The sequence below is a fragment of the Enhydra lutris genome, unplaced genomic scaffold (genome assembly GCF_002288905.1).
Source record: "Enhydra lutris kenyoni isolate GAN:26980312 unplaced genomic scaffold, ASM228890v2 scaffoldscaffold13, whole genome shotgun sequence".
Lineage (NCBI taxonomy): Eukaryota > Metazoa > Chordata > Mammalia > Carnivora > Mustelidae > Enhydra > Enhydra lutris.
In genome coordinates this window covers 18,499,788-18,527,042 of record NW_019154097.1, presented here as the reverse complement: position 1 = coordinate 18,527,042, position 27,255 = coordinate 18,499,788, and the positions used below count along the sequence as shown (strand labels likewise).

Here is a 27,255-nt window from a genome sequence, read left to right as displayed (position 1 = left end):
TCTATGATGATGAGAACGTAAAACAGATTTAAAATGTCTCTGAATCCAGGGGTACCTGGGTGGCTCAGCTGGTTAAGTGTCTGTCATTGGTTCAGGTCATAATCCCGGTGTCCGGGGATCGAGCCCCTCATCGGGCTCCCTGCTCAGCTGGGAGCCTGGGATTCTGCTTCTCTCTTTGCCCCTTCCCCCTGCTCATGCTCTGTCTGTCTCTCCCTTGCTTTCAAATAAATAAATAAATAAATAAATAAATAAATAAATAAATAAATAAATAAGCCCCAGTGCACATTGTGCAAGAACAGTTGCAAAAAAGACAAACAGTACATTAAACACATCACAACAGTTCCTATAGTAGTAGGAGGAGAAGAGTAGGGAATGGGCCTTTTTTTTAAAAAGCATACAAATTATTGACAGAGAATTTTTGGCAGACCAGTGGTGATAATACACCATAAGTTATGAGTATGAAGACCTCAACCCTCTGGCTCTGAGGTACAAAATCCTATACAAACAGTGAAGAAACCATGACCCCTCTCTTTTTAGCAGGGAGACAGAAAGTTTTGCCACAGTCCAGCTCCATGGACACAAGACAACCTATGTCTCTCTTTTTAATCTGAGATATTTGGCCCACGTGATGACATCCAATTGCAACATTTCCTTGCCCCGCTGACTCTACCAACTGAACCACAGTTGGGCACCCCTAGACATGCATCTTCTGTCCTTTGTCTTTCTTCCTGCCTGGAATGTGGAGATGCTGCCCAGTGGTACAATAAACATTCTGTGACTATGGAAGAAAGCCTTTCACTACAGATGGCAGTACAAGAGTCTGGTTTCCTGTGCAGTGTCCTGGGATGGAGCCCTGTGTTGAGTCCCGCATCGGGCTCCCTGCTTAGCGGGGAGCCCGCTTCTCCCTCTCCTTCTGCCCCTCCCAGCTGCCCATGTTCTTTCTTTCTCTCTCTCTCTCTCCCTCCTCTCTGTCTTTCCCATGAGCTCTCTCTCTCAAATAAGTAAATAAATAATAACCACTCCAGGTCAACCAGGATCTCTTTCCCAGGTAGTCATTGTGACTCAGCTTAATGGCTGAAATGAGCTGTCATGATGATAAAGCTCGGTACTGGCTGTTGCATGATCACAGAGTCAGTTAGAATATGGATTAGAGGATCAAGGAAGAAGATTTGCTCTTTACTTTGCTCTAAGACAAAATCTTATTCAATTCAGTGCTCTGACCTTAGGTTTCAAAGAACTCTGATCTAGCAAGCTGAGGGAACACGTCACTTAATACAATCGTGCAAGTAATAAGAAAATGTATCTCTTCAAATAATTCAGATAATACAGATGTGAACAGCATAAAAAGCAAAACTCATTGTTATCTGGTGACAATTACTTCTGATGCTTTTCTATGGCAATGTACTTTAAAAATACACGTTCTTTTTTTTTCTTTTCTACAACTTCCCCTGCGTTGGTCTGGTGAGATAATGCTTGTGAAATAATTATAAAACTGGATAGTAATATTATTCTCATAATTGAAAGAATCCCTTAATACATGTAAGATACTACATTTGGAGAGAGAACAATTATGCCTCTTCCCACAACACAATGCAGTGCAGCACCAACTAGGAGCCCTTAGTAGCTAACTTCTAAGTCTCACAACAGTCCAGGAAAGTAAATTTTTAATTATCTTCCTCAGAGCCTAAGGGATCTGAAGTTCAAGAAGTGAAATCAATTAGAGATCACAGAGTTAATCAGTAGGAGGGTTGATTTGAATTCGAGTTAACATGCTCAAAGCCCTGTCCTTTTCACTGTTCATTTTATCTTCCAATATAGGTGAGATGGGTTCCTCTTGCAGGTAAGAAGAACTTTAGGAAAGGTCACACTTATGGGATCTCTGTAAACAACTATTGGTAATGTTATTTTGGATATACAAATATACTGAATGTCTTGGAATGTCACTCTCTCATCCTGGTTTCCCCTCTTAGTCCCTCTTCCCATCCTCCTATCCATTTGGCTAGTGTCTGATACAATTATTTCTTTAAAAAAATTTTATTTATTTGAGAGAGAGAGAGAGCATGAGCAGAGGGAAAAAAGAAGCAAGCTCCTTGCTGAGCAGGGAGACCAATCCCAGGGACTGGGATTCATGACCTGAGCCAAAGGCAGATGCTTAACCAACTGAGTCATCCACGCAGAGCTTTAGAGAGGTAACTGAAGTTAAATAAGGTCATAAATGGGTGCGCTCCAATCTGTGATTGTATTTGGAGACAGGACCTTCAAAAAGATGACGAAATTCAATGGAGACTGTTAGGTGGGGCTTAAAGAAAAGAGATACACCAAGCATGTACATGCGCAGAGAAAAACCCTGTGAGAACACAAAAAGAAGGTGGCCATCAGCAAGCCAAGAAGCATGGGCTCAGGAGAAGCCAAACTGGCCAATACTTTGATCTGGACATCCAGCTTCCATAACTGTAAGAAACTTAAATTTCTGTTGTTTAAGCTATCCAACCAATAGTAATTTGTTATGCAGCTATAACAACCAATAGACATTCTCAGAGACACCCAGATTTCTTTCAGCTCTTCTGTTGAAAGCTTTTTTTTTTTTTAAAGATTTTATTTATTTATTTGACAGACAGAGATCACATAGGCAGCAAGGCAGGCAGAGAGAGAAGGGGAGGCAGGCTCCCTGCTGAGCAGAGAGCCCGATGTGGGGCTCAATCCCAGGACCCTAGAATCAGGGCCTGAGCAGAAGGCAGAAGCTTAACCCACTGAGCCACCCAGGTGCCCCCTTTGTTGAAAGCTTTTCAAGTCACCAAACAAACCAACTTTCCTGCAAAGCTGATAATACTGCACACCTAACATCTGATTATCACTAAATTTTATGTTACTATTTTATGTTGAAAGCTGAGAAGTCTGTCTCTTGGAGTTCTGAATCTTTGACTCAGTGCCTTGTTAACTGAAAGCCTAGCAAAGAGAAGAGAGGAATCTGACCCCTGATGACATTGACTAGTTTAGGTAACCCAGGCCCAAGCTTTTCAGTCTTTAATTGGCCCCTGATTGGTTTAGAAACATTTCAACCAACGAAAGGTGGAGGAGTCTTGCTAGGAATTTTGTGACATGGTTATTTTTCTTTCCTTTAGGTCTGTAGAGCTACTGCAGCCACTGTGTCACTCTGAGGGAAGCAAGCCTTTCTGATGCCCAGAAAGCAGTGTAATAAGGATAAAATATGCCAGATCTTGATTCAGACCAGACCTGAAGCCCATCCTACTTCCAGTCACATGAACCAGTAAATCTCTCTTATTTTTTAAGCCAATATGAGTCTTATGTAACGTGCAAACCACCCCCCCCAAAAAAAACCCCAAACAAAAAACCCATTCTAAATGATACAGGTAGGTGCAAGGGTACAAATCTGAATAAAGCCAGATCTCATCCTTTGGGGGGCTTAAATTCATTTGCACTGATCAAATTGGCAAAAAGTGAATACAACAATAATACCAGTTTTGATGTTAGCTTTAGGTAACAGAAACTCACCAACACTGATGGTAGGAATGTAAACTGCTATTTTTGGAAAACAATCTGATAATACATTAGGTTCTGATCCCTGGCTGGATCAGAACTCAGTGGGAAGTCTGCTTGAGATTCTCTCTCTCCCTCTCTCTGCCCTTCCCCCATTCTCTCTCTCTCTTTCTAATAAATAAATAAATAAATAAAAAGTAAAAAACTCTGCCCTCTGCTCGGGGATCCTGCATTTGTCTCCTTCCTGCCTGAGCGGGGAAGGCTGCGGCTGGTTCTCCTGCACACCAGCTTTGCACCCAGTTCCCAGTTAGGAACTGTTGCAAGTACAGTTCCATCTGGGCAGGGCTCCGATGGAGACCTTTGCTATTGGAAGCACACTCCTACACACACACGCACACAAACATGCACAGACTTGCAGGAGCAGCTCCGCCCTTGGGGGAAGCCCCGCCTTCTCCCAGACTGCCTTAAATTCAGTCGGTGGGCGCTCTGCTGCACAACCCCAACCACATTCTCTGTCTGGGAAGTGGAACCTGCGGACTTGGGTAAGTAAACATCTCCGCCCCGCTCTTTTTTTCCTGCTGAGTTCCTAGAATTCCCTATCATGGAACGTTTGCGCGTTGTTCTCCCTCTCTTGCTTAATAACTTCTGAGTCTTGCACTACGAGGAAAGGGAAAGCCAGATGTCCCGATCGATGCCCACGGGCCCCTCCTTGTTCTTGGAGGGTTTGGAGACAAGCTGGAACGAAGCGCACGGCCTGTCTCCATTTGGGTGCATGGCAAAGCTGCCTTAGCCAGGGCGGCGGCTGGCCAAGAAACTTGAGGGACTGCAAAACTGGGACCATTGTGAAAGGAGACGAAAGAAAGGGGTCGGAATTTGGTTAGTGGAGACGGGCGTGTGCGGGAAAGGAGGTGGGAGCCAAGGGCGAGTGTGCCTGAGGGCACTGCACCCGGACACCCTCCTTTGGTGGGTGGGACTGTCCCTGAACTTCGGCTGCCTCTGAGGCCACATCCTTTCGAGGGGGGCGGAGGACGACTTCTGAACTTGCAGCGAGGTCAGAATTCGCACATGGCTGCCTTTTTGGGAAAAGAGACCTGTAGAAGAGCGGGGCTGCGGATTCACTGCCGGGAACGCTCCCTTTGCAAAGCAAAAGGATCCAGGGCGCTGCTGTTACCCGCGCCCAACATGCATATTCATGAGGGGGGCTGGGCAAAAGAAAGTTCAGTGTGGAACTGGGGCAAAGGTCGTCCGAAATCCAGGGAGTCCAGGTCCTGACTGACTCAAGTCTTGACAGCCAGCAAGGGTCGGCATCATCAGCCCTCTGATCCAGTTCGCCCGGAGTTTGCGCGCTCAGACAGCCCATGTTCTTCAGCCCATGTGAGATCAGTCTTTGCTTTTGAAACAGCGCTGGGAGTTTTGCCATCGATACGCTGCGTCCGATTTGGTTGGGCTAATTTCCGGCCAGGTGAAGACCATTCGTTTTTGCGTTCCCTCAGTTTCCATAAAATCCGAAACTACTGAGGTTCTTGCAGTCCCTTGGAACGCGAACACGCAAGCGGGATCGGTAGGGCGCGGATCGCAGAAAGAGCTGACGGCCAGAAATGACTTCTCCTGCGGCGGGAAAGCTCCGCCTCAGTTTTCTTTGTTCCGGGGACCCCTAACTCTTCCCTGCTTACTCTGCGGCGGGACCGCGGAAATAGCGACCGCAGACCCGTCCGCTAGAGGTAGGCACACACGTGGGGAAGGGGCGGCTCCCGGGGGACACGGGGGAGATCCGTCCAAGCAACACGTCCCGATCCCAAAGCTCTAGGGCCGCCTGAATCATCTCTCCGGTTTCCTGTGGAGGCGAGCGTAGACCCCGGATTTCCTATTTGGTGGCAGAGTCACCTCGCCCCGGAGCGGAGCGGCAGCGCCACGCCGTGGCGTCCGGAGGCTGAGACTGGTGGCCTTGGTGGTGTCTCCCTCTGAACGACGCGGGCCCACTTCCGTTCGCTTCTGGCGTTTGACGCTCTTTCTCAGGATTCGCTGTCTGTGAGGCGAGGAGCGGAGTGTTTGCCCGCCGCGGAGCTGTCCAGTGCCCTAAGGCAACCCCAGCGGTGGCTGGGAAGAATGTGTCAGTTTTAACAGTTTGCCCCTGTCTTGGAGATTTCTGAGGAAGCCTCGGTTTCCTCATTCGTGCTCTCTCCACTGGCCGTGATAATAATGCCTATCTGAAAGGGAATTTATGGGGGTAAAATGAGATGATGCGTCCGAAGTGCTCAGCACAGTAACAGAAATGTAGTAAATACTTAATAAATGTGGTTGGCGTTAAATGGTCCTGGAGAGAAGCAGGCGATGAATGGATTCTGCTGCCGGGCTTCAGGGCAGGGGCTGGGAAGTCATAAGAATCCAGTCACGTCCTGGTAGTCGGCTGTGTGTTGACTGTGTTCCAGAAACTTCAGGATGGTTCGTGCTAAGAGCTGGACCCTGAAGAAGCACTTTGAAGGCAGCCCTACTCACAGCAACTTCGAGTTAAAGACAGTTGAACTCCCATCCTTAAAAAATGGAGGTAAGTGACAGATTTGAGCTGGAAAAGACTGTATCAGTGAGCCTTTGCTGCATAATAAAGTACCTTGACATTTAGTGACATCAGACGACATGTTTTGGCTCACAGTTCTGTGGGTTGGCAATTTGGGCTGGATTAAGTTGGTGGTAACTCTGTAGGTTTCATCTGGGCTAACCGTTTAACCGAGGTTGGACCTCACTCATTTGTCTGGTGGTTAGCAAGCTTTCTGCAGATGTGTGTGCCTGAGGCCTCTGGGTGGCCTTTCTAGCAGGCTGGCTTCTAGCCGGCTGTGAGCTCTGTCTTCTCAGTGGTCCCACTGATCTAGAGCACCCGGTGTTAGCAAGTACATTTCAAGCCTCTACTTATATCATGTTTGCTGCTATGCAAAGCAAGTCACATAGCCATGTCCAAATTCAAAGAGTGAATTTTTTTAAGACTTTATTTATTTGTCAGAAAGAGAGAGAGCACAGGCAGACAGAGTGGCAAGGAGAGGCAGAGGGAGAAGCAGGCTCCCTGCAAGGAGCCCGATGTGGGACTCGATCCCATGACGCTGGGATCATGACCTGAGCCAAAGGCAGCCACTTAAAACCGACTGAGCCACCCAGGTGTCCCGAGACATAGACTTCTTGATGGGAGGATGGCAAGGAGGTCCCACACAGCGATGGGACATCTTTGTGACAATTTTGCAATCTGCCACAGAGATTTTCTCAAGGTTTTCTGTTTGAAGCCTTGATGTCATGTGGGAGGAGGATCCCTCTGATTTCTTTCATAATTGAAATGTTACATTGTCTGTGACTTCAACAAACGCTAGGGAGGATTTCCTTTCTGTCCTGGTAAGCCTGGTGATGGGGTAAGCAAGTGGGGTAAGTAGAGCCTAACAGCCATGTGCAGAGCTCAGATTATCCTGTGCACAGACAGGAGGGAAAAACTCTCATCCTTCACTGAGGAGTCTCCCATCCCGTTGGGGGAAGTGGAAGGACAAGGCAAACCCCTAAAGAAATCTAGGGGAGAGAAACAGTAGCACATAGCATGCTTGGAGATTAATATAGTAGAGCAGACAATAAGGGGTATTTACAGGCAGGTAGGCAGGCTTGGAGAAAGGGGCATGCAATCAAATAGCATGGTCAAGTTCAGTCCCATCTAAGTTGGGATAGATAGCCAGGACCCAGATTCAAAATTCCAGAGAATGTGTGCATGAGGGTCACTCCAGCAAAATCTATATTCTTTAGTCCTAACAGGGGCTGTCAGTGAAACATTATGGGAGCACGGGAACATAGTGATTATAAATGTGGCCCTGACCAAGTTCCTTAATCTAAGCCTAAATGAAATGGAAACAGTAATAGTTGGAAATATCATATGAAATAATCCATGTAAAGCATGGAGTGAGTTCTGAGAAAATCATATGATGATGATGGTGATGGTAAGGTTGATGATGGTTTGGGCTGGACGCCGCTTGTCTCTTCAATAGCAAGCACAGAAGGGCAACCGTGAAGCAGAAAGACGATCTTATTTAGAATGTTTATTTTGACTGTTTACGTAGAATGCCAAAGTCAACGAAGGTATCAAGCATTGAGTTTCTAATTGCCTGTGGAATGCTTTATTTTATAGAGGTCCTGCTGGAAACTTTGTTCCTTACTGTGGATCCTTATATGAGGTATGATTTTCCTCCTAAAAAGATACGTGTTGTGCTTTGGACCCTGTTTTGAAATAGTCCATCTTTTAAAATATCCAACTGATTGTCATTCCCCCTGTTGTCCCAGTATAATATCAGTGATAAGATTCATGGATGCTCATCTTTGCCAGCAAAGGTTTGAGAAGTTTGATGAGAGATTCCCTTGGCCCCTCTCTTTGACCACCATTTCCTATCTTAATATGCACAATTTGCCTCTCACTGTTCCCGAAAAAGTAAAACACTAAAGAAACCCAAATCCAATTTGTCCATTTCACTACTGACAACTAATTTGGGTAGAGGAAAATGGTAAGACTAAAATAAGCTTTTTTTGCCTTCCATTTAACTGTATTCTTTTAATTTAATCAAATATGTGTACCTAGTAAACAACTCAGGGAAGGGAGGGAATAAAAGCATTTATGTGTCACTAACTTCTCAGTAATTTTGCTTATTGGTATATAATGTAGTCATCATTCTTTAAAATAATTGTTTTCAGAGCTGATCAATAGAGATTCAAATCTAAGGTAAAAAAAAAAAAATGTTTCCAAATGTTAACTAACATCCCTTTTTGAGTGGTTAGTAGGATTGTGTGATGATTCCAATTTGTAAGCCTTTCCAATCAATTCTCCTGCAATACCAACCAATTCCCCTGCCAAAATCAAGAGTCAGAAATGCAGCCCACTGAGCCACCCAGATGCCATTTCCCAAGAAGTCTTTAGGTATTAAAAATGGTTTTTTTTTTTCAGAGTGGCATCCAAAAAATTGAAGGAGGGTGATGTGATGATGGGGCAGCAAGTGGCCAGGTATTTCTTTGTGTCTCCATGTCTGAGAAATATGTCTCTCCTTTACCTCCTTCTGGGTCTGATTCTGTCTATCATCCCTATAATTTCTTGAGCCCATGTGATTCACTCACTGATCTTGGAAGCAGCTTGGGAAACCTTGCCCCTTTCCTGACTAATTGGGATGAAGGGAAGCCCGTGAAATTACCATCGCTACTTAAAAATTACTTAAAAAATTATAATTGTCCAACTTACAATTATTGCAAAAATTCGAGTAAATCAAAAATTAGTATCATGGAAACCGGAAGATCCCTCACCAGCTGAAACTTAGAGGAGACTGTTGTTAATGTATTATTATTTCAAAAATTGTTTAGTACACCAACTAGTATTTATAATTTTTCTTAAATAATGGGATTATATGCCCTTCAATAAATTGCTTTTTCTCACTTAATATGTTATGGATATCTTTTTGATAATATGTAAATATGCTACCTACCTTTTAATGGCTGCAATTTTTTTTAAATCAATCTTTTTTTTCCTCCCAAAGATTTTATTTATTTGAGAGAGACAGAGCACACATGGAGGGGGGAGGCACAGAGGGAGAAGCAAACTCCCCACTGAGCAGGGAGCCTGACACAGGGTTCAAACCTAGGACTCCAGAATCACAACCTGAACTGAACTTAGACGCTCAACCAACTGAGCCACCCAGGCATCCCTTAATGGCTGCAAATTTATCCCATTGTTATCTGCTGTGTAACTAATCTGCTCCTGGTAGCAACTGTTTCCAGTTTTTTCTATCACAAATAGTTCTACAAGGAACATGTATGCCTCTTTATGTGTATGTCTGTGTATTCTCTGCCTACTTGGATGAATATTGCTTCACATTAAATTCCCAGAAGTATAAACTATAGGTCAAAGGAGATGCATATTTATTTATTTATTTATTTATTTATTTATTTATTATTTTAGAGAGAGAGAGCGCACACGTTTGGGAAGGGGCAGAGGAAGAGGGAGAAAGTCTTAAGAAGACTCCATGCTGAGCACAGAGCCCAGTGCAGGGTTCAATCTCAGCACCCTGAGATCATGATTGAGCCTAAACCCCATCAGATGCTTAACCAACCTTGCCACCAAGATGCCTGAGATATGCCCTTTTTTTTTTGAATGTGCAATCATCTAATTTATAAAAAGATGCAACAATATTTAAAATGATATAAAATATCGATTTCAAAATGACATCAAAAAGTGAGTGTATTTAACCATACTCAGCTCGTAACAGAGCAAATGGGTAAGAAGAGTAATTCATGCTATAGCATATTGTTAATACGAACTGGCAACAGAAAAAGTTGCTAAAGGAAGGCAGAAGAACTCCATCTTTTAAGAATTAGAACCAAAGGGCTCCATTATTTTCTAGCATCTGTTCAGTGTTGTACCTATGTTAGAAATGTACATGATGGGAACTCCAGGGATCTTCTGGATCCTTCCTTTAAGGTCCTGGTCAACTGTAGCCACAATATAACACTTGTTCTCAGTTCCTCTCTGTACTAAGCAGGCATCTGCCTAGATTCCTTTGTGTGTGCATGGTAACCATTCAAATCTTGGATCCTTGGCAGTCCTTAGAAGTACTCAATACTTTTGCCCCAGTTTCTCAGTTTCATCCATTACACAGTCAGTTATACAAGGGATACACTTAGCATACAGACAGACCATCATTGATTGTACTAAGTCAAGTTTGACTTTAATGGAAAAGTTGATGAAGTTGGTATCAACCGGGATGTGGTATGGTAGGCCCAGCTGGGTGTTATCCTGGAAAAATAAGCAGGAAGAATTTGGGGGGACTTGGGATCTTTCTTTTCAGGTTTTAATCTAACCTTCTCCTTAAGCCTCTGATCTCAGAGACTAAGCATTTCCTTCATGGACTCATGCTTTCTTGATTTCTTTTGCTTCCCCATGTTCACACCTTACTCTTGTTTCTTCTGGAATCACCAACCTGAAAGAAACACATTTTTTTTTTAATTTTTTTTAAAGATTTTTTTTTAAAGATTTTATCTATTTATTTGACACACAGAGAGAGATCACAAGTAGGCAAAGAGACAGGCAGAGAGAAAGGGGGAAACAGGCTCCCTGCTGAGCAGAAAGCGGGGCTCGATCCCAGGACCCTGAGACCATGACGCGAGCCGAAGGCAGAGGCTTAACCCTCTGAGCCACCCAGGCACCCCGAGAAACACATTTTTAATTTGAAGTTTTGACGTCAAATTGCTCTTTGAAAAGATTGTATGAATCTCCCTCCAATAGCATATTAAAGAACTTATTTCCTCATACCTATATGCCTATTGCTTATCATCTTGGCAATCTGAGGTGAAGTCACATTGATGTTTCCGTTTAACTTCCATTTCTTTCATTATTAGGAATGTTGACTTTTTTGGTAATTTATCAGTTTTCTTCTGTGAATATCTTTATGTCCTTTCCTTTATTCCTTTAGGTCTTTTCATCTCTTACAGTGATTCGTGAGATCTTCTTACGTGTTAGGAATATTAGTGTTGCAAATATTTAGGTCTTTATTTTTATCTTTCTCCCATGTCCAATCATAGTTTAAAATTTTTATGTGGGGGCACCTGGGTGGCCCAGTTGGTGGAGTGTCTGACTCTTGGAGCATCTTACTCTTGGTTTTGGTATAGGTTGTGATCTGAGGATCATGGGATCGAGCCCCCCCACCCCCAATATGGCTCTGCCCTCAGCAGGAAATCTGCTCGAGAGAATATTTTTTTTTTAAGATTTTATTTTTTTATTTAGTTGACAGAGAGAGAACACAAATAGGCAGAGAGGCAGGCAGAGAGAGAGGGGGAAGCAGGCTCCCCACTGAGCAGAGAGCCCAACGTGGGGCTCCATCCCAGGAGCCCGGGATCATGACCTGAGCCGAAGGCAGAGGCTTTAACCCACTGAGCCACCCAGGCGCCCCTGCTCGAGAGAATATGAAGCAGGCTTTGCACCCAGGATGGAGCCCAATATGGGGTTTGATCTCACAAACCTAAGGTGAAATAAAGAGTCAGATGCTTCACAGACCGAGCCACCCAGGTGCCCCTAAATTCATTTGTTTTTAAAGGATTCTTACTAACATAAGTGTAAGTCATATATACTAATGTAATATTGGGAAAGAAAAACTGGGTTGCAAAACAAAGTGATTTCAATTATATAAATCATATAATATACATTTAAAAATGCATTTATTTGGTTTTTTAAAATCCAGTATAATTAACATACAGTATTATTCATTTCAGATATACAATATAGTGATTCAAAAATTGTATCTTTTTGAATTAGTGTTTTCATATTCTTGGGGCAAATACCCAGTAGTGGAATTACTGGATCATATGTTCTATTTTTAATTTTTTGAGAACTCTCCATAACTTTGTCCGCAGTGGCTGCACCAGTTTGCATTCTCATAATATACATTTCAAAATATATCATTAAGATTGCCGTAACACACCCCAGAATATTAGCAGTTATCTTTGTATTGTGGGATTAGAACCGATATATTTTTTAATTTTTTATTTTTTATAAACATATATTTTTATCCCCAGGGGTACAGGTCTGTGAATTGCCAGGTTTACACACTTCACAGCACTCACCATAGCACATACCCTCCCCAATGTCCATAACCCCACCCCCTCTTCCAACCCCCCTCCCCCCAGCAACCTTCAGTTTGTTTTGTGAGATTAAGAGTCACTTATGGTTTGTCTCCCTCCCAATCCCATCTTGTTTCATTTATTCTTCTCCTACCCCCTTAACCCCCCATGTTGCATCTCCACTTCCTCATATCAGGGAGATCATATGATAGTTGTCTTTCTTTGATTGACTTATTTCGCTAAGCATGATACCCTCTATAGAACCGATATTTTTATTTCATATATCAAATTTTCTTAAAATAAATGTGTTACATAGCTTCATGATCGGGGGTTGGGGGAGACAGTAAAAAATGGTAACGGCAGGAGAAGGTGGGAGAAAGAGAGTCCGCAGATGAGACTAAAAAGAAGCAGCTTAGAGGGGGAGGCAAAAATCCCAGTGAAGTCAATATTATGGAAACCAATGAGGAAGAGTCTGGGTAGCCCAGAGTGTTGAATACAGTAGAAGGGTAAAATCAGATAATGAATGAGGAGTGTCCACTGGATTTTGCAATCAGAAGTTGTTGTGACCCTAGTGGAGTAGCAGGGCTGAAAGGCTGCGCTGGAGAGGACAGTGCTATAGATTCGGGAAAGAGGAGGGGCTAGGGATGGAGGGCGGCCCCTGAAGAACAGAAGAGGCTGGTGTCCAGGGCACCTTGAGCCCAAGGATACATGCCTCTTAGAGAGAAGTGGGTGAGGACTGGGACAGATGTGGAACCAGTTCAGAGAGTTCCTCTCTAATGGCCCATATTTTCTCTCAAGGAGGCAGAGGAACCAGCGGCGAGGAATTACAATGGAGAGATGTGGTGGGATATTTAATCATGGATTATTAACTTTAGTGCCCTTTTAGGAAACCACCCATGCAGCATTCCAACTCCCTTGAAAGAGGTTTCCCATGTCGTAATGTGCTTTATCTTGCAGAGTTGTGGAAAGTAAAAACTCAGCCTTCCCAGCAGGCGCTCTGGTAGTGGCTCGTTCAGGTTGGACGACGCACTCTATTTCTGATGGGAAAGATCTGGAAAAGCTACCCACAGAGTGGCCGGACACCATCCCAGTGTCTTTGGCTCTGGGAGCAGTGGGCATGACAGGGTGAGTTTCATGGGTTTATTTCATTTGTTTAAAAACATGACATTCTGGTTTTCTAAAATAGTTTGTTCAGAATGTGGTCAGCACATAGGGTGTCTTGCGGCTCTCCAGGCTCCAGAGATTTAACATTCCCCCAGCGTTTGTGTTGCTTCCTTCATTGGACCTCTGTTCTCTGCTAAGCTGGAGATGTTCGTGTGTTTTGCTCTCCAATCTGTTATTTATTGAAGTCCCCCTTAGACCAAAGTGTGCCTTTAATTTTCCCTCTAAGATTCCTTTTCTGTTGACTTCATCTTACCTCTTTTCCATTTTTAGAAGGGTGTGATGTTTGGGAAAGGCCTTGTGTATCTTGGGTCAATATGTCTAACTGAGAGCTGATTTTAGAATTTTCTAGAATGGAAATTGGGATGGGAGGGGTACTGATTGTCATGGGTGGAACGACATAATCAGAAAATGCACCTTCTGCTTTGTATTTGAGGTTACGCTAACTTGTCCAGCACACTCTGGCTTCAGCGTTCATTGGGACGGTGGTTCTGTTGATTCATAAGAATCACCTGGTCGTATAAAATCCAGGTGTTCATGTTCCAGCATTTCTGAATCAGTGGGTCTGAGGTGGGGCTTGGGAATCCAAATTTTTCATAAAACTCCAGTTGATTCTGAGGCTGGTGGTACTCCATCTGACTTTCAAAAAACACTGTGGGAATATTAGCTTTTGGGGCCTCAGAAAAAGTGCAGATTTCTGTGCATTTCGCTGCCTCACCTTCAATTTCCAACCCTAGTGGGTCCCCAGATATATTCAGAGGCAGACGTATAATTTCTGTTTTGTATGGAAATAACTTTACATGAATTTGTCTGAAATTTTGCAAGCGGCTTAACAATCACCATAGTGGATACAGATTTCATTGGCTCAGACTCAGGGGTGCAAAAACATAATAAATTCAGTGATTGTTCACATTGTTCAGGTTTAAAACTCGGGATTTCCTTTTTTTCCTATCCCTAAGGTGGATGCAAAGCTCCAAGGACTAACACAGATTCTGTGTCAGGAGAAGGGAGACAACAACTTCTTGAACTTGATCTGTCTTAGTCTTACACCAGTCTCCTTTTCCCACTGAGTCCTCTGCCACATTGCCTTCCAGGCTGGCCATCCAAGCTAGTGGATTCTTCACCCAGTATTTGTCAGTACTGTCTGAGCTGCATTTCTGTAGACCCCGTAGTTCTTTCTTTGCAAGCTAACTTTGACATCCCCTTTGGGATGAGATGGGGAAATGGCACAAGTTCTTCCATCCCACTTAGGAGCCATGGAAAACTCCTGGTGTCTCTCCAGGACCCCCTTGTGCCTAGACACCGCATACCATTCTGTCTGTCCTATTGATGACATGGAGGCTTTGCTCACGAAGTTCGCCCTCTCCCTAGGACACACACGTTCTAGGACACACTGTTCTAGGAGCCCTCGAGTGGATCTTCTCTTGCTTCTGAGACTTGACCTAGGGATTGACAGGTGCAGCCTCTTTCCATCCAAGTCTCCATTTCTTCTCTAGTTCCCATCATCTTTATTCCTAAGGAGGAGATGGACCATTTGTGGCCAGTAATATTCATTTCCTGTGGGTTTTGTTTTTTTTTTTTGTCTTTTACTTGGACCCACAGCACTGGGCTGTCGAGAAGGCCATCAGGATGTATCTGAATGAGTTATAAGGGAAAGCAACAAATCTATCCACATATCTTTAATTTCCTTTCCTCAGGCTAACAGCCTATTTTGGTCTACTTGACATCTGTGGTGTGAAGGGTGGAGAAACAGTGATGGTTAATGCAGCGGCAGGAGCGGTGGGCTCTGTGGTGGGGCAGATAGCTAAGCTCAAGGTAAGTGGCTTCTTCAAGTGCCAAACATTTACTCAACACCCACAGTGTGCAATGAGAACACAATAGTGAACAGAGTAGACCTTCCCCAGTCTCACAGAATTCAGTGGAGTGGGTCTTGTTTAGAAGTTGAAGATAGATTCAGAATATGAGAGATTTCTGAAGAGCTACTCTCTGTAACAATACAGTCTCTAGTCTCATCCTGAAAGTGCTTTTCAGAATGTTCTCTAGTTCCTCTATGATTAGACAGGATCTAGTCCAATGCTTTAGCCCAAATCAAAGAACAAGGGGGCAGTCACTGGGAGGGCTGACAAAGGGCCTGAGAGTCCCAGAACTGAGCCCAGATTATAGTCTAAAGGACCACTGTACCAAAAGATAGCATGCAAGTAACTGCAAGAGAAGACCAAAAATAAAGAAACAAGAGAGTCAAATATAAAGGTTGTCAAGCCAACAACTTAAAACGAGCTGTAAACCACATAACCACAGAGACTGGAATCTACTGATTGGTCAGAGGCAAGCAGAAGTTACAAGTTGGGTTGTAGGCTGATTCAAGGACTAATTTCACCTATAGACCTATTGGCCCATATGGTCATCTTCATATATAAGGCTCAGCACTTAGGGTGTTATTGGGGAACCTGACTGTACTAGCTAGGAGGGGGGTTGGTCCATGCTTTTGACTTATAAATGGTTTCCATTTTTCCCTCCCCATTTAGGGCTGCAAAGTTGTTGGAGCAGCAGGGTCTGATGAAAAGGTTGCCTACCTTAAAAAGCTTGGATATGATGTTGCCTTTAACTACAAAACAGTAGAGTCTTTAGAAGAAACTTTGAAAAAAGCCTCTCCTGATGGTTATGATTGTTACTTTGATAACGTGAGTACAAACTGGACTTAATATCTTATTTACTAACAAACTACTATACAAAAGAATATGCTTTTAGAGTTCCCACCTAAAATATGTAAAGAGAGTACATATGCCTTTAAAAGAACAGGTGTATTGAGACAATAATTTACCGATTTTTAAGCTTTGAACCTAGTGGTTTTTAGTACATTCACAGAATTGTACGATCATCACTACAATCAGTTTTAGAACATTTCATTATCCCAGAATGATGATGCTATACTCATCACAGTCACTCCCCATTCGCCCCCAGAAGTGGTCTTTTGTGACTAGCTTCTTACACTATACATTAGCATGTCTTCAAGTTTTATCCATGTTGTAATGTGTCTCAGGGCTTCATTCCTTTTTTTTTTTATGACCACATAATATTCCATTGCCTGGATATACTGTATTTTATTTATCCATCCATCGATTGATGAGCAGCTGAGTAATTTTTGCTTTTTGGCTATTATGCTTAATGTTGCTATGAACATTCCTGATCAAGTTTTTGTGTGGATATATGTTTTCATTTTTCTTGGGTATATACCTATACATGGAATTATTGGGTCATGTGGCACCTCCATATTTAACATTTTGAGGAACTGACAAGCAATTTTGCAAAATGGCTGCACTATTTTACATTCTCGCCAGCAGTGTATGAGGGTTCCAATTTCCCTACATCCTCATCAACACTTATTATCTATGATTTTTATTATGGCTATCCTTGTGGGTTTGAAGTAGAATTTCACTGTGGTTTTGATTTTCACTTCCCTAATTGCTAATGATACTGGATGGCTTTTCATGTGCTTATTGTCCATTTGTATATCTTTGGAGATATTGGAGAGATTTGGAGAGATTCAGATCTCTTGCCCATTTTTCAATTGGGTTGTTGGTTGAGTTTTAAGAGTTCTTTATAAAAGCTCTGATAAGTCCCTTATCAGACATAGTCAATTCTCAATATTCCTGGTAGTTATATTCTATCAAGCACCACAAACCCTGAACCATTGCTTCTAGGGGAAGTATGTACATTTATGTACATATTTCAACTTGATTATCATCTTAAATACTAAAAACAGTTCTTCCCTACAAGCTTCTATTTTCTTTATTTTTCTTTTCCTTTTTAAAAAGATTTTGTTTTTTTGACAGAGATGGGGAGAGAGGAAACACAAGCAGGGGGAGTGAGAGAGGGAGAAGCAGGCTTCCCGCTGAGCAGGGAGCCCAATGCTGGGCTCAATCCCCGGACTCTGGGATCATGACCTAAGCCAAAAGCAGATGCTTAACGACTGAGCCACCCAGGTGCCCCTTTCTTTATTTTTCAAAAGAGAAAAGGAGGTTCAGAAGTGGTAAGAAGCTTACCTGAGGCTGCCCCACAAGTTCATCCCATATTTGGGATTCACACTCCATCTAACCAGCCCCAGAGCTGGAGCTTTTTTATCCACTCTGCACAGCCCTCTACTGCTTTCCTTCCCCAGTAATCTCTGGGAGAGCTGACAAAAGAAGACAGAGCCTTGGCCTTTGTTGACCTTGCCTGGGAACTTTGTGTCTCTTCCGCGGCTCTAGGCTTGTCTCCAAATGATTAGGCAAGCTCTGTGAGTGTTGATTTCCGGGTTATAAATAAATGTTAGCAAGTAATCCCATTCTCAAATACGGAATATACTAATAAGGAGGATTGGCTCTGGTTTGCAATTCTTTTCTCCAACTCATATGTTCTATGAGTTGTTTTTCACTTTCTTTTTTGCTTTTCTTTCACTTTCTTGATGGTGTCCTTTGAAACACAAAAGTTTTAAATTTTGATGAAGGCCGATTTATTTCTCCTTTTGTTGGTTGGGCATTTGGTGTCATGTCTAAAAAGGCCTTGCCTTATCCAAGGTCACAAAGATTTACTCCTATTTTTTTTTCTTTTTTTCTAAGAGTTTTATGGTGTTAGCCCTTATATTTGGGTCCATGATACATTTTAAGTTAATTTTTGTGTATTGTGTAAGAAGGGGTCTGATTTCATTCTTTTCCATATCCAGTTATTCTACACCATGTGTTGAAAAGACTATTTTTTCCTCCTATTACATTGTTTTGGCCCTCTTGTCAAAAATCAATGAACCATAAAGTAAGGGTTTATTTCTGGACTCTCAAGTTAGTTCTGTTGATCTATATGTCTGTGCCCACACTGTCTTGCTTGGTACAGCTTTGAAGTAAGTTTTGAAATTGGAAAGTGTGAGTCCTCCAGCTTTGTCCTTGATGTGGCTTTTGAGTATTTTTTCCATGCTCTTCAATAGGGGCAATGAGATTACTGAACTGATCAGAGAACTCCAAATAAATAATAAAATAATAAAATAAAACATATAAGTTATATATGGTATGTTCCTACAAATAGAAATGCCCAGCCTCTCCTGTCTTTTTCCAACTGCAATTTTCTGCACTGCTGTGCTAACTCAATCAGGTTTTTTTTTTTTTAATTCTAGAATAAATTTTGTGAAATGATGGATGTGACTTCTCCCGAGTCTTCTAGTGTTTAGATTATTTAACATGGGTTTTGTTTTCATCCTGTCTGTGTAGGTAGGTGGAGAGTTTTCAAACATTGTTATTCCCCAGATGAAGAAATTTGGAAGAGTTGCTATATGTGGGGCCATCTCTACATACAATAGTACTCGCCCGCTTCCCCCAGGTAATGAGCTCGTGCACGTGATCACAGAGGTAGAAAGACGGGACAAGGAGAAGATTCACGGATGTGCTATAGGCCAGTGACTATCAAAATGTTAAAAAGCCTTCCTGATATTCTTGATGAAATAGTGTTTATTAAACTAAAACTATGTAATTTCATATATTTGTACTAAATAGCTTGTATCATATTTTGATATTGAGAAATAACAGAATCTAAAAATATAGAAGCATGTTGATAATTTTTAAAAGTTTTAGTTTTTTACCTATTGTTTTGGGCAAAGTTGTAAAAAGGAAACCATGATTTGGTTTGGAAACAGAACACCTTGGTCTGGCTGGTGCAGTGTAAGGGTTCTGCAGGATACTTGAGACGTTGCTGGGGAGGTATGGGGTTGGGGGGAGGATGACTTGATGGGTGAAGGGAACAATGAGCTTTCATTTCCTTCCGATGGTAGTGGTGGTGGTTCCTAGAGCAGCAGGACACACTGGCTCCCCCAAACTGACCATTTCCAATGAGAGGGAAAGGAGTGTGCATTTCCCCTCTGTTCCTGGATTGTCCTTGTTTTGTTTCTGCTGTGCCTCTGTCCCCCACTTCTCCACTCTCCTATGCAGACACCGCCCCCTCCCCTCCATACCACAGAGATCCAAAAGCAGTATCAACTAGAGAACTGTATTCCTTAAATCCTGCTTCTCTGAGAGACATGATACAGGCCTCTTACTCCGTGGGTGGGGAGATGAATGACAAGAGGACCAGAGGCTTTTTTTTTTTTTTAAAGATTTTATTTATTTACTTGATAGAGATTATAAGCAGGCAGAGAGGCAGGCAGAGAGAGAGAAGGGGAAGCAGGCTCCCCGCTGAGCAGAGAGCCCAATGCGGGGCTCCATCCCAGGACCCTGAGATCATGACCTGAGCCGAAGGCAGAGGCTTAACCCACTGTGCCAACCAGGTGCCCCGACCAGACGCTTTTTAAATCCTATCAGCAAGAGACTAAAAGACAGGTCTTCTGAACTCCTCATACAGAGTCCTTCTCTCTACAAAATTCTACAAAATCTCTACAATTCTTTTTTATTTTTTGAGATTCTTTTCTTTTGTTTTGTTTTTTAAACTTTATTTTAGAGAGAGAGGGAGCCAGTGCAGGGGAGGAGAAGAGGCTGAGGGAGAGAATCTCAAGCAGACCCCAAGCTAACATGGGGCCTGATCCCACAGCACTGAGATCAAGACCTGAGTGGAAACCAAGAGTCAGTCACTCAATAGACTGAGCCACGCAGGCGTCCCTCAAGACTGCCACATCTCTGTGCTGTTCGTGAGATTACAGATTTATCTGTGGTCCAAAAAAAGGAGAAAAAAGAGCAAAAAGGAATCTTGGAGAGTGTCATCGGGATCTGGGAGGATAGCCATAAATAAATTGAGTGTTCATTCCGTGATGGGTTTCGCTTATGGGAATGAAACCCTAGAGCCCAGCTAGTCAACAACCCCACAACCACATTGAGACAAGTGAGCGAGACTGGAAGGGGCTGAGAAAGGACAGCTTGTAGATTCCCTCTTGGTTGTGAAAAATCAAAGACACTACCTTCTCTAAGAAGACTCCAGGTACATTTGGCAGTCTTATTGTCAGGGACTTTTTCCCCTGTATTTTCCTAACGGATGCTAAGCTAGAATCATGGGAAATCTTCTGCCTGCCCATTGAGCAAAGCTCCAGGATGCATTTTCTTGACCGTAGTCCAATTAGGTACAGCCAAATATTTTGGGTCCAGTAACTTGATCTAGTCTTTTTAGCAATTAGGGTTTGGAAGTTCAGCTGCTCAGATAGGTCTTTGAGACATCAGCTGGCCTTGTCCATCCATTTTAGACGAGATTCTGCCCTGCCTCTGATCTCCAGAAATTCTGACATATTTCACTGTTAGGATAGCTCAGGGGTAATTAATTATTTCCCAGCTTTAATGCCACATTAAAGTGCCACATTCTTTTTTTTTTCTTTGATGGGTTTTAACTATATTTTGTTTTATTTTTTAAGATTTTATTTATTTCAGAGACAGAGCATGAGTTGGCGGGGAGGAAGCAGAGGGAGAGGGAGAGGCAGACTCCCGCTGAGCAGGGAGCCCAACGTGGGGCTCAGTCCCAGAACCCTGAGATCATGACCTGAGCTAAAGGCAGATAGTCAACTGAGTCATCCAGGTGCCTCAACTTTTTAAAATTTAAATTCAATTAATTAACATATAGTGTATTAGTTTCTGTGATTCATCAGTTGTATATAATATCCAGTGCTCATTCCATCAAGTGCCCCCCTTTAATGCACATCACCCAGTTACCTCATCCCGCCACCCCCCTCCCCTGCAGCAACCTTCAGTTTGTCTCTTATGGTTTGTCTCCCTCTCTGATTTCATCTTGTTTTATTTTTCCCTCCCTGCCTCTGTGTTAAAATGCCGTATTCTTATTGATCCCAATAAAGAAACCGTATTCCCATCAGGGTGGATAAGCCCAGAAATAGTATTTCATCCCCTTCCAAGATGAGGAAATAAGGATTCCAATCCCTAACCTAAAAAGAAATATGGTTGCTGTGGGTCTTCTGAAGAAGCCCTCTTTGTGCCAGAGGAACCTAGCGTCTGGACGTGCCACTCTCCTGTGTCACCCTCATGTCTCATCTTGCAACAGTTTCTTTTGATTTAGGAAAAAGCCCCATTTTTCTTGCTGCTCCTGTGACTTTCTTCAAAGTACTGAGTGGGAACCTTCAGCCTGAGTGATGCCAGTCACTCAGTCACAAGGATGTCACAAAAAAATTCTGCCAGTCACCTTGGCTCTTCTTCCTGGGCATTTTCACCTGAGTTCCTGGAACTTTTCACACTATGCTCAGGGGTCATTCCCTCGGTTTCCGGTCCCTTCAGATCCTTGGGAAAACAAGCCAGACAACAACACAACCTTTTCTCTCACACACAGAAGTGTACTACCTTCTTAATAGGCTGCCCGGTAGCCTAGGGCTTTTTCTAGGCTGGTGGTTCTCAAAGTGTGGGCCCAGGATCAACAGCATCATCCTCTCCTGAGAACTATAGAAATATAGATTCTTGGGATCCACTCCATATCCACAATCAGAAATTGGGGGAGCAGCCAGAGTCCTCTTTCCACGAGCTCTCCATGTGATTCTCATACACACCAAATTGCGAGACCGCTGTTTGGGCCGACTCTTGGTATCCCAAAATGATGAGGCCCAGGACAGGTAGAATCACTGAGCCTCTTGATCTGTTCTCTCTTGGCTCTCTCAATAGCTTTTTTATATCTGCCTTGAGAAGAGAACAAGAGACAGGGCTATGCCATAGAATGAGTGCAGTAAGTCATAAAGAAAAGAACATGTGAAGTATCGGGACTATCAGGGTATTTATGCCTGAGTAGCACAGAAATATTTCCACAGGTTACCTTCAGGACCTCTTTCTTTTCCATAGAACTGTTCGGGACATTTTTGGTGGGTCTTGCCCCTAGCAGGTGAAGGCTGAACATCCGCTGGCTGTCTGGCCTGTGTAAGGGCTCTGAGTGTGTATCAGTCCGATTGCTGCTGTGACAAATTATCTCAAGTTTAGTGGCTAGCAACAACACAGATTTATTGTCTTATAGTTCTGGGGATCAAAAGTCTACAATGGGTCAGTAGGGCTGAATTCTTTCTGAAGGCTCAACTGGCTGTTAACTTGCCTTTTCCAGCTTCTAGAGGCTGCTGCATTCCCTGGCTTGTGGTCCCTTCCTCCATCCACAAAGCCCACAGCACAGAGTCTCCCAGTATCTCTCCCTCTCTCTCTTACTTACTCTGATCTGTGTTTCCAGCATTGCACATTTTTTCCTACTTCTGACTTTTCTGCCTCCTTTACAGGGACCTTCGTGATTATAATGGGCCCACTGAGTAATACCCAATAATCTCTTCAGCTAAAGGCTCTTAACCTGATCATACCTGCACAGTCCCTTTTGCCACGCAAGGCAAGAAATTCACAGCCATCTTTGGGGACTGTGATTCTGCATGCCTCAGAGGCCAGGTTGATTTATGGAGAGCCCCATGGATCAGAAACGAGTGGAGAAATCTAGAACAGTGACGTGACTTGTACTGCTTGTGTTTTTGCCACGGCCACCTCCCTGGACCCTGTCACCTAAATGTGTCCTCCCATTCACAGGCCCACCCCCAGAGAACATAATCTATCAGGAGCTCCGCATGGAAGGGTTCATCGTCACCCGCTGGCAAGGAGAGATCCGCCAGAAGGCTCTAAAAGACTTGCTGCAGTGGGTCATGGAGGTAACTGTCCCCCCATTGCACACAAGAGCCCATTTCCTCTCCACACTATAGGTTTCACCTCCACAGCGAATACAGGTGCATCTCCCTGCTCCCCCTTTTAGAATAAAATCCCAGAGAGAGTTGTTTACACTCACTGTCCACAGTTCCTCTCTGTCCATTCTTTCTTAAACCCACATATCAGGCTTGTACCCTCTTGCCATTCTACCAGATTGCCTTTGTCAAGGCTGACGATGTCGTCATGCTGTGAACTGCAAGGGACAGTGGTTCACATCCTGTGGCTGTGGCGAGCATTTGACAGAGGTGATCACGCTCTCCTCAGTACACTTTCTTCCCTGGGCTCTCGGTTTTCCTCGAAGATTTGTCCTTCTCAGAGGATCTCCTCCTCTGCCAGCTCCTTTCCTGCTCTACAAATGAATAACAGAGTGTCCCAAGGGATGGGACTGGGTTCACTGGGCTTCTTTTCTTCTCTACCCACAGTCTACCTATCCCTTACGTAGCTCAGCCTGGCTCTTGGCCTTAAATATCCTCCAGATGCTGACGGCTCCTGAACGTCTGTCTCCAGCCTGGGGCTCTGCCCCGGACTCTTGGCCGCTCAGCAGCAGCTGCACGCGTATGAGTAATACACATCTTTGACTCAACACGTCAAAAACTAAATATGTCTTGATCTTTCCTGCCAGACCCATTCCGTATACAGATCTCACCATGTCAGTTACAGCAATTCTATCCTCCTAGTTGCTCAATCTAAAAACCTTGAAATCATCTCTTTGATTCCTTTCTTTCTCTCCTACCCACACCTCCCCTGTCAGCAAATTCTGGTGGCTCAATCTTCAAGATACCCGCAGAATCTGGCCAGCTGTTCCACCTCCGCTACTTCCACCCATGTCCAGGCCGTCATCTGTTCTAGCCTGGGTGTTGCAGGAGCCTCTGGGTGATCTCCTGACTTTATGTCCCAACAGACAATTCCCAACACAGCTGCCAGAGTGACCTTTTAAAGCACAAATCAAACCATGTCATTCTTCAGCTCAGATCTCTGCAAAACTCCCCATTTCATATAGAATAAAACCTACAAGGCTATACATGATCTGACCTTCATTACCTCTGCAATTTTACTTCTTAGCGTTCACCCCCTTGCTCACTCTGCCCAATCCCTCCCCACCTCCCTCTGTCCCTCTGTAACTGCTTCCTTAATTCGCTCATTCCCTGTAGGACTTTGTTAAAATCTACCTGCTGAATGAGGCAACTTTTAAAATGGCCCTATTTTAAATTGCAATCCCCCCTCATTTTTAAAAATTTATTTATTTTGGGGGAGAGAGCATGCATGTGAGTGTGTGTGCTTGCAAGCCAGGGTGGGTGGGGGGAGGACAAGCAGATTGTACACTCAGCACAGAATCCACTGAGGGGCTCGATCCCATGACCCTGAGATCACAACCTTGAGATCATGACCTGAGCAGAAACCAAAAGTCTGTTGCTTAACCGACGGAGCCACACAGGCGTGCCTGCAATCCCCCTTCATTCTTGATCCTCCTTATCTTGCTTTTACCCATAGCAATGATCACCTTTTAACATAATGTATTCTATAATTCATGCATATTTGTCGCCCGTCTCCCTGTGGTGAGAATGTAACCTCCACAAAGGCAGTAACATTCGTGCATTGTCGAATACATCCGGAGATGTATATAATCGTGCCGTGGTCTTCCAGGCCCTCGGTTGGTGTCTTCTTAGGGCCACGGCCTCAGATCCACAGGAGAAGCCTATCCCCTTGTCCCGTGCTGTGATACTGTCCCACCGTACACCACATGGTTATTCAGAACACTGCATAGCAACCAAGGGCCATCATTTTAGTGTTAGAGGGGAAGCGGTATCACACTTCTAAGCTCCTGGCTTGATCATCATTTCCCAATCCAGAGCAAAAGATTGCTCTTCTGGCAGCCACGGAGCTTGGTGCTTTTCCCAGTCCAGCACTTGGAGTGCTGAGCTGGGCTCTTTCCAGGAAGCTGAGAAGAGCTGAATGATTTTTAAGTTCCCAGTGTGGAGCCTCTTTGTCCCTGTTGGTGAAATCTGATCTGTCCCTCCCTCAGTCACAGCTGACGACACGAAGGCACTGTGCTGGGGTCCTGCATGCCTCCTTCTGACAGAGTGGACCTAATGACAGTTTTGTTTTCAGTAACTAGTAAACTGGCCTAATTTCTCTCTTATTTTTTTTTTCCTCATCACTTCCCCTTCTGAAAAATACACTTTTCTTTTAGAATCGTTTTCAATTTACAGAAAAATCACAAAGTTAGGGGGTGCCTGGGTGGCTCAGTCGTTAAGTGGCTGCCTTTGGCTCAGGTCATGATCTCAGGGTCCTGGGATCGAGCCCCAAATTGGGCTCCCTGCTCAGTGGGGAATCTGCTTCTCCCTCTGCCTCATCCCCTGCTTGTGCTCTCTCTCTCTCTCTCTCTCTATCTCTCACTGTGTCTCTGTCAAATAAATAAATAAAATCTTAAAAAAAGAAAAAAGAAAAATCACAAAGTTAGTACAAAGAGTTTCCATAGGCCCTGTATGCTGTACCTTTTTTTTTTTTTTTTTGACAGAGATCACAGGTAGGCAGAGAGGCAGGCAGAGAGAGGGGAGGAAACAGGCTCCCTGCTGAGCAGAGAGCCCGATGCAGGGCTCGATCCCAGGACTCTGGGATCATGACCTGAGCCGAAGGCAGAGGCTTTAACACATTGAGCCACCCAGGCGCCCCCCTGTATGCTGTACCTTAATTTACCATATTATTAACACTTTTATATTAGTATTCATCCTCTACTTTGAACTTTTAAACTTTGGGTTACAGCTTTTAACCCCTTTCCAGGTTCTTTGCCTCTTTAAGAACAGGAAAAAGCTGGGGCTTTCTAGTCAAGGGTTCAAATCCCAGCTCCCATACATATTAGTTGCACAACCAACCACCAGGCAAACAGTCCCTCTGTAAATCCATACCGGGTGCTGAGCCATCACTGGAATATATTAGGAAAGTAAGTGATGTCAGTATATTAGGAAAGTAAGTAAGTAAGTAACTCCGGTCTCCACATAAGGCCCCTTTAAAAAAAAACCTTGAAAATGTAAATTAATTCCACTTAGTAGACTGCCTTGTAGTAGAAAGAAAAATAAATCCTCACTAAATGAACCCTTCCCTCCCACACTCCTAAATGAATATTCAACATATATTGAAAGAATCTGGGCTGGATGTGAGGGCAGACTATTACACTACCATGGTATTTACATTTGCCGAACAGGCTCAGCCTCTTCAGGGATCAAAGAGGCAATGACGCTACATCATGAAGCAACCGGAAGGATTAAAGCAGATAATATCCTGCAAGGGGGCCCCTTTTTCCATCTTCTTCCATCTCCTCTGAGATCATTACCTTATTAAACTTTCCCATATAATTTACTTAGAAATTGCTTGTTCACTTCCTGTGACACTTCTCCTATTATTATGCTGTGATCTAATACCTATTATCAAAGTTTTATTTGTACTTTGTGGATCATGCCCCAAGATCGATTATAAGTTCATGGGGGGACAGAGCCTCCATCCTAGATTTCCAGGTTTCCCATAGTGTACCTGATTAATTTGCTGCTATGATGAGATGAGTATCATTTAGAATATGAAATTAATCTGTTATATTTGTTGTCGTTCTGATACAGGGTAAAATCCAATACCACGAATACATCACTGAAGGATTTGAAAACATGCCAGCTGCATTTATGGGAATGCTGAAAGGAGATAATTTGGGAAAAACAATAGTGAAAGCATGAACAAAATGACACATGGAATCTAGCATTTGGATGATTAATTTCTTTTTAACCATTTAGTAAAAATGTGTATTACCTTCATTATCTAAGAAACAGTCATTGTGATGAGTTTGATCTACCTGATAAAACACATTTAACTGGTATGTAATTGGAATAAAGAGTGAAAATTTCACAGTGAATAATGGCCAATCACCTCACTCCCTATTACTGTTCCTTCTGGCTTATGGTGCAAACTAATGGTTTGGAGTCCAAAAGTTTACTGCTTCTGTGACTTTGGAGTTCTGATTTTTTTTTTTTTTCCCTGATCTGTAAAGTGAGGATAGTATCATCAGCTTTATATACGTATTACAAATTTATTTAAAACACCAGCATAGGGGTACCTGGGTGGCTCAGCCCGTTAAACAACTGACTCTTGATTTCAGCTCAGGTCATGATCTCAGGGTTGTAGGACTGATTTCTGTGCCAGGCTCCAAGGTCAGTGGGAAGTCTGCTTCAGATTCTCTCCCTCTCCTTTGATCCCTTTCCCCTCACTGCATACACACTGTCTCTCTAAAATAAAAAATTAAAAAATCTTCAAAACAAAACACAAACACCTACATAAT

At 43.4% G+C, this 27,255-nt stretch overlaps 1 protein-coding gene and 1 pseudogene across 3 annotated transcripts; one reads left to right on the top strand and one right to left on the bottom strand.

Moving 5' to 3' along the window:
• Positions 1-3,695: 3,695 nt before the first annotated feature.
• On the top strand, positions 3,696-27,003 carry LOC111146228 (prostaglandin reductase 1). Of its 3 annotated transcripts, none has more exons than XM_022501683.1 (10): positions 3,696-4,040; positions 5,928-6,043; positions 7,649-7,694; positions 8,456-8,512; positions 13,069-13,236; positions 14,970-15,087; positions 15,798-15,953; positions 18,510-18,618; positions 22,761-22,879; positions 26,546-27,003. In XM_022501683.1, the coding sequence occupies exons 2-10, from the start codon at positions 5,938-5,940 to the stop codon at positions 26,654-26,656; spliced, it is 990 nt and encodes a 329-aa protein (XP_022357391.1). In that variant the 5' UTR covers positions 3,696-4,040; positions 5,928-5,937; the 3' UTR covers positions 26,657-27,003. The 3 variants fall into 3 exon arrangements, with proteins under 3 accessions (XP_022357391.1, XP_022357393.1, XP_022357392.1); XM_022501685.1 differs by lacking the exon at positions 3,696-4,040 and adding an exon at positions 4,365-4,960; XM_022501684.1 differs by lacking the exon at positions 3,696-4,040 and adding an exon at positions 5,184-5,219.
• LOC111146230 lies at positions 9,870-10,437 on the bottom strand (annotated as a pseudogene).
• Positions 27,004-27,255: the final 252 nt, after the last annotated feature.